At 47.7% G+C, this 7,525-nt stretch overlaps 1 protein-coding gene across 1 annotated transcript; it reads left to right on the top strand.

Annotated features, from left to right (window-relative positions):
- Positions 1-4,626: 4,626 nt before the first annotated feature.
- On the top strand, positions 4,627-7,262 carry LOC115541711 (uncharacterized). Its single transcript, XM_030353556.1, has 6 exons — positions 4,627-5,634; positions 5,733-5,859; positions 6,165-6,463; positions 6,647-6,737; positions 6,963-7,079; positions 7,230-7,262. Exons 1-6 carry the CDS (start codon positions 5,372-5,374, stop codon positions 7,260-7,262), a joined length of 930 nt encoding a protein of 309 aa, XP_030209416.1. The 5' UTR covers positions 4,627-5,371.
- The last annotated feature ends 263 nt before the right edge of the window (positions 7,263-7,525 follow it).

The following is a 7,525-nucleotide window of genomic DNA, read 5'->3' as shown; positions in this document are numbered from 1 at the left end:
AGCACTCCGCTCCAATCCCCGTCGCCGCCATAGGCCCCCGGCAGTCACTGTCGCGGCGCTGCCGGCAGCTCCTCCTCCTGGCCTCCAGGCTTACCAGCCCCGCCCGCCTCCATCGCAGGCTGCGGCGAGCGGCCAGCGAAGGCCCAGGGCAGCGGGCTCATGGGGCTATGTCCCGCCCCACAAGCGCCGGCGAAGGCAATTACAGGGCGAGGGAGAAGCGTGTGACAGCCAGAAACACCTCTTTACTAAAGACGGCTGTTTTTTCCCCACACACACCATAACTGTTTCTCACGCATCTCCCACCACATATAGGCAGGCAGTCAATAAACCTTGTATTATTGATCCAGCCAGACCTTCATTACCTTTACAAAGGCAGCCTCGCCCGGCTTACCAGCCCCGCCTGCCTCCATCGCAGGCTGCCGCGAGTCGCCAGCAAAGGCCTCGGGCAAGCGGGCTCATGGAGCGATGTCCCGCCCCACGAGTGCCGGCTATTACGGGGCGAGGGAGAAACGTGTGACAGCGAGAAACACCTCTTTACTAAAGACGGCTGTTTTCTCCCCACACAGTTAACGCCGGAGCCTACCGGCCCGGCCATAACTGTTTCACACGCATCCACCCCCACATATAGGCAGGCCGTCAATAAACTTTGTATTATTGATCGAGCCAGCCCTACATTACTTTCCCCTCACCACGTCATGCCTGGCATGACACGTGGCGAGAAGGCCGCTAAAACGAGTTCTCTGTCTACGAATGACACGCAGCACGTTCACAGTGTCAGCAGTCTGCTGCCCAGTCACAGTGTTATTCCTCCTCGCGTCCCAACGCTCAGGAGAGAGGAAGCTACACTCTTGTCACAAGCTGAGCAGGCAGGGCATGCCTCTGCTAATGACACACACACCCAGCCCTTTCGGGCAGAGCCCCCCATGGGCTGCGGGGAGGACTCCTCCCCTTGCAGCGGCGGCAGGGGCTCAAGCGTGGCTCGTTTCCATGACAGCCGCATCAAAACAAGAGGCTGCACAGCCGCTTTCAGAGCATTACTCAGAATGGCTGAACGCATGCACCCTGGCCAAATGGATGGACAGACTGATCAGCAAGGGTCACACCCTGCAGTTCACCTCTGTTCCGCCGCGATTCAACGGGATTGTGGAAACAACACTGTCATCCAAGGATCAACAGCTGTCACTTTTGGCGGAGCTCCAGCAGCTTCTAGCGAAAAAAGTGATTTTGCGGTCCCGAAGGGAGAGTAAATGCAGGGATTCTATTCCCGTTATTTCCTGGTACCCAAGAAAACAGGAAAGCTGAGACCGATTCTCGATCTAGCCCTATTCAACAAATGCATCGCGGGGAGGCCGTTTCACATGTTAACAATCAGACAAGTGTTACAGTGTGTGAAGCCGGGCGACTGGTTCACCTCAATAGTTTTGAAGGACGCCTACTTCCATGTCACAGTGATCTTCAAACACAGGAAATTCCTGCGTTTCTCGTTCCAAGGGTCACACTACCAGTACAACCGTCTCCCGTTCGGCTATTCTCTAGCCCCACAAACGTTTTCCAAGTGCGTGGAGACGGCTCTCCGGCCGCTTCACGCAACAGGAATGAGAGTACTGTTCTACTTGGACGATCTGCTTTTGATGGCTCGCTCCAAGGAGGAAGCAGCTATTCAAACAGAAAAGCTGGTGATTCCAAAAGTGACCATTCCCCTATCAGTGGGCCCCGATTTGACCCACTGGGGCGATCCCCGAAATCTCACGAGAGGGGTGCCGTTGGGCAGAGCAACGTCACACATCTCGGTGTTCACGGATGCTTCTCTGTCGGGCTGGGGAGGAACATGCGAGTGGTGGGCGACGTTTGCCCCCCACCCCATGACCATGCATATAAACGCATTGGAGCTCCTCACTGTGTTGAATGTTGTCCAACACTTTGCCCCATTGTTCACGAATCAACACGTAATGATTCGCACGGACAACAAGGCGACAGCAGCATACATAAATCGCCAAGGGGGCGTGCGCTCGGCACAGCTGCTGAGCATAGCGAGACAGCTGTTATGCTGGGCGCACACGCACTTGCTCTCCATCAGAGCAGCGTACATCCCCGGTGTCCTGAACAGAGGGGCCGACATAATGTCGAGGGGGGGTCCCTAACCAGGAGACTGGACTCTGCACCACGATCTGATCAATCAGATATGGAGCGAGTTTGGGAAGGCAGAGGTCGACCTATTCGCCACGCGGGAGAACACACAGTGCGAGCTGTGGTTTCTCCCTCAATGCGAACGACAATCCCCCACTCGGGGTGGATGCGTTCGCTCACAGACCGTGGCCGAACACACTCCTGTACGCTTTCCCGCCCGTCCCCCTGATTCCCCAATTCTTCGGCCGAGTCCAAGAGGACCGGCTGTGTATGATTCTCATAGCACCGCAATGCACGAGTGCACCGTGGTTTCCCTGCCTCCAGCGTCTGCTCTCGGGGCCGCCGAAGGAACTCCCTTGGCGGCGGGACGCTCTCTCACAGGCAGGGGGAGTAATCATAGATTACCCAGAGATCGGCCAGAGCTTGTGGGCCTGGCCGCTGAACGCGAGCGCCTAGAGGGTCTCGGCCTCTCCTAGGAGGTCGTACGGCCCATCCAGGGTGCCAGAGCTGACTCCAACAGAGCGTGTTACTCGGCTAAATGGGCAGCATTCCAGAAATGGTGCACGGAGAGGGGTTGTGATTAGGGCTGTGCAATTAATCGAATTTCGATCGCGATATTGATTTTGGGGTCAAACGATCTCCAAACTCGTATAATCGAGTTGAAACGATTAATTTGACATTTTCCGTTTTACAGTAGGCCTAGAGAGTTTATGAAAGTTTATGAAAGAGACGCGCATGCGAAAGCATTCAACGCGGCGAGAGGGAGTACAATCTAACAGGCGTGCTGCATCAGGAAGTATGCCGTTGGCAGGAGGCGAGACATGCCAGTGAACCGCCAATCAGCAGCATCGACTGTTGACAGACATGTTGGAGTAGACCTACCGTGTGGAATATTAAAGTTTCAGTAACGTTACAGTTTGATGAACGATAACAAGCTCCTATAGCAGACTTTAACTAAGAGTTCTTTAAGGCAGAACTGCCAAGTACATCTTGTATATGTATTTCTGTTTAACAACAATATGATTTTTATTAGCCATGTGTTTGTTATGGCTTTGTGACTTTTAACTTTGCTATGGAGAAATGCTGGGACCGTTGTTCGCTAGACATTAAATAGGGAATGTATTATTTCAGTCGAGTCATTCGTCCGTGCATTTGGCTGAATATATTGTATTCATGAAATGTTTTATAAAAATCAAATGTTAGATTCAGAATGTTGTGGCAGACAGTACACTTACACACGAAAAAGGTTTTATTTTGGATACTTACGTGTTTCTATGTCATAATTGATTGTGTCAATAAATGCATGTTTTCAAACTCAAAAATAATCGTTTGAATAATCGTGAAATCAATATTGACCAAAATAATCGTGATTATGATTTTTCCCATAATCGAGCAGCCCTAGTTGTGATCCCATCTCTTTTAAAGTGCATGGTGCAGGTTTTTATTTTCTGGCAATTTTCTAGTTGGTAATAAACATTTAAACAATTATCCATTGTATTTGATGTTGTAGGGTATCACAAAAAATAAATATAAGGAAAAGATATATTAGTGGTTATTAGCCACAGGTTAGCGATGATTCTTATTTCTCCCACAATGCATTGCATGACGTCACATAAGGTACTCCGCTTTTGGACGACAGCCGAAGCCGCTAGTGAGAGAGTGACAGTGTCAGATTCAGTGTTTCCCCCACGTTCACACAGCAGCGGCGCGTCGCCGCTGCTGAATTTTCTCCGCCGCTGCAATAAAAATCCTTCTCCTAATTCTTTTTTTTTTTTACGTAGCTCCTTTTAGAAAATGTACAGCGCGTAACGTCAATTGCGCAGCACGCGGCACATCGTCACGTAACCAACATCAAAGAAGAAAAATACACAGCGAGTTTGGCAGTTGTTGGCAGTAGGCTACCCTACACGGTTGCAAAGTTACATTGATTCTAGCAGTAGCGAGTGAAGCGGAAGATCGAAGAAAGAAGGAAAGAGAGAGACAGACAGAGAGAGAGAGAGAGAGAGAGAGAGAGAGAGAGAGAGAGAGAGAGAGAGAGAGAGAGAGAGAGAGAGAGAGAGAGAGAAAGTAAGTTGCTAAAATGTGTCGCTACATGACCACCAGTGCTAAAAACCCTCTGAGCCCTCCTCCGAAGCTGGGTGCAATTTGTCAAGGTTATGTGGGCAGATTTTTCAGCTAGCTCTGTTACCGGGTACTCAAGAATATGCAGCGCGCATTTCAAGGAGGAGGATTACCACTCAGGGGATGCCAAGATGGTCTCACTTGGTTTAAAGAATAAGAGGACGGCGAAGTTAATTCCTACCGCCGTGCCGTCTGTGCATGCAAACCACTCTGCCTGCCCTGTCCCGAGGTCGAGAGACACCGTCTGCCGCAAGCGAGAGATTGGCACGGTATGCATCATGCTATAGCTGTTAATTACAAGCTGCGCGTTAGCTAGCTCTTTGTGTATTTTGCATACCGTGTTCCCTTTGACACAGCCTCCACTACAAGCATGATCAGTCTGACATTAGAAGAGCATATTTTGTGATTCACGAATATGAGCCAAAACAAAATTGCCCTGAAGTAAATGTCCATATCGTCATGAAAGCTTCATGGCTAGTGTTTTGATCAGTGATCGTCATCATCAAGCGGCTTTCACAACAGTGTGTTTGCGTTTTGTGTTAGTGCTAGACTGCTACGGTTCTCTTTCACATATATTTGACCGTGACCGTGTCGCCAGGGCTGTAGTGGAGGCTAAACGCAAGTAAACGCAGTTTACCCACCTCTGAAATTTCAGAAACAGAGTTTATCCGCTTCTCACTTAAGAGTTTAGCTACCTCCCAATACAGTAAATGCACTACCCTTGGTTGCGAATCACTGATCTAAGTATTCATAGTTTACCCACCTCTTATTTCACCACTACACCCTTGCATTTCTTTTTTATATACTTATATATACTATACTTTATACTAATATACTTTTTTATATTTGTTTTCGGAAGATGTTGACAGATGCCTCACACCAGGAGACCGTGGACAGTGTAGACACTGTGGAGAGAGTCGATACTGGGGATCAGCCCTTGCCCTCCTCCACTTCTGACGCTGGGACACAATGTTATTTGAAGCCCCCCCGATGGTCTCACTGTAAATCTTTGGTATTTTAAGGGGTAGATATTATGTCTAAAACATTGCAAGCAGGACATTTCCATACACATTGATGAAATGAATACATAGCCTACACCAAAACATAGCCGCTTAGATTTGCCATGATTGTCATATGTTTGGGTATGTTTACTGCCTCTGCCACAGCTGTGCAGGTTAACCTGAAGCCAAAGATGGTTAGCGTGGGCACACAGACTTCATTCAGCCCACAAACCTCCACTCCCCTCGCTAGTCCTGAACAGACAGTTGACGATGATGATGATAATGCCACTGTCGTCAGTGACTTTTCGTGGGTGCCCGAAGAGCCGATGGATGAGGAGGAATTGTTTGATGAGGAGCCACCTTACACGTGTGACCCCCACCACAAGTGAGATAATCTAAAACCAACATAGACCATATTGAATGCTCAATGCTTTGTTAGTTTGAATGACACCGCCCCCTCCCCCTCATTTTTTGTTGTTGTAGTTGCATTGACAAATTCATTGTTTGCCAAGAGGAGCCGATGGGCCTTTTTGCCATCTGTCCGGCCTGTTGTGAGAGGTCGGATAGTAGCATCGTGCAGCAGGAAGGAACTTTTGTTAAGATCAAGCAGGTACAGTTTTGTTTATGCAGTTTTGTTTACGCGGCCATCTGATTAGAAAATCAGAATATCTAATTACAATCTGATAACTCTGACTGTCTTGCCAGTTAATTTACAATGTATGTAGCCTACCAGGCTGGCTTTAGTCTGCTGGTTTGGGATGCCATCATATTTGAGTGTTATACTGTATTGGTCACGTGTGTTTCATTGAAAATATGAAACCTTTGACCAGTAATGTACAGTACTTACTCTATATTGAATCCTGATATACTGTTGATTACTCTGTTTTCTTTTCTTTTCTTTTCTTACATATCTAGGTCTGTGCATCATGTGGCTACCACCGTTTCTGGCAAAACCAGCCAATGCTCCACAGGAACATGCCAACCTGCAACCTCCTGTTAAGTGGGGCCATTCATTTTACTGGATGTTTGGCCACACAGACACTAAGAATGTTTTCCTTGTTTGGCCTGCAGTGCATCAGTGCGAGCAATTTCTTTCGCCATCAGCGCCACTACACCATCCCTGTAATCGTTCAGGCCTGGCAGAATGATCAAGCCAAGAATTTTAGTGACCTACGGGCAATGGATGGCGGGCTAGTTCTTGCTGGTGACTGCAGTTAAACCAATGTGAGAACTAGACCAGTTCCACGTTTTGATTTTGTTATTTGTTATCATTTAGGGTGGCTTTAGTTGGCATTTGCAGCCAGTAAAGGACATGGTGGATTGTCTTTACAGACCATGGTTTTAAAAACTTGAAACTTTTTACAACTTATTACAACTTAAATTGTAATTAATTCCAGGTCAGATTCTCCTGGGCACTGCGCAAAGTATGGGTCATACTCTCTGATAGAGGACAGAGTGAACAAGGTGGTGGATGTTCAGCTTGTTCAGGTAAACCTGATGTTATTAGGCAAAGAAATGAACTCTGCAATTTGTTAAAAGGATTGTATCTTAATATAACATCTTTCCACTAGTACAACCATGCATAGAGCTTTATTGTGTATTGCCTAACTAGAGTAGTGTATCATAATGCCTGGACCAGCAACGCTTCGGTTCATTAACGCCTCCTTCAACACCACCAGCATTCTACACTTACACTGTTATGTCATGTTGCAGAGCTCAGAGGTCCCCAACAGCTCATGGTGTGAGCTTGAAGGGCTCAAGCGCAGTGTTGGCCTGCTGAGGGGAAACGACCTGCATTTGGCAACGCTGATCACGGACCGACATCGCCAGGTATTTACAATAAAAATGCAGTATAGAATGTAAATATCTGAATTGCACTGAAGCTGGATGTTTGTGGTTTTTTTCTCCTAGGTTTTTACTCCTACGTTTTCTGTCTGTGTGTCTGTCTGCCTCCCTGCCTACCTGTCTTGGTCTTTGCAGGCTCATTGGCAGCAGTCAAGTTGGAGAACATAATGATGAGGACTGCCTTACTGAAAGATGTTCGACAGCTGTCTCCACAGCACCAGACCTTCTCCCTTGAGGCTTACCACTCCCTCATCTTGCACTTCGCGCCCAAGCACACAGGGTTTTCATACCTTGGGATGTATAGCAGGTCAGTGCTATCCAATGGAATAACATTGCCAATTATTATGCCTTTTATAGTAATAATAGTACCTATTAACATGCCTATTGTAGTATTTTGTCATACATACACCAAGTTTCAAAGGTTTTCTCAA

The sequence above is a fragment of the Gadus morhua genome, chromosome 4, assembly GCF_902167405.1.
Source record: "Gadus morhua chromosome 4, gadMor3.0, whole genome shotgun sequence".
Taxonomy (NCBI): domain Eukaryota; kingdom Metazoa; phylum Chordata; class Actinopteri; order Gadiformes; family Gadidae; genus Gadus; species Gadus morhua.
The sequence above is the reverse complement of the archived record's forward strand: the minus strand, read 5'-3'. Positions and strand labels throughout refer to the sequence as shown.

What these genes read in the sequence shown, in the direction of transcription:
- LOC115541711 (XM_030353556.1), top strand. Translation starts at nt 5,372, where the DNA reads ATGATTGTCATATGTTTGGGTATGTTTACTGCCTCTGCCACAGCTGTG. An exon ending in ACGTGTGACCCCCACCACAA is followed by an intron (nt 5,635 to 5,732) that starts GTGAGATAATCT and finishes TTGTTGTTGTAG; the next exon opens with TTGCATTGACAAATTCATTG. An exon ending in TGGATGTTCAGCTTGTTCAG is followed by an intron (nt 6,738 to 6,962) that starts GTAAACCTGATG and finishes GTCATGTTGCAG; the next exon opens with AGCTCAGAGGTCCCCAACAG.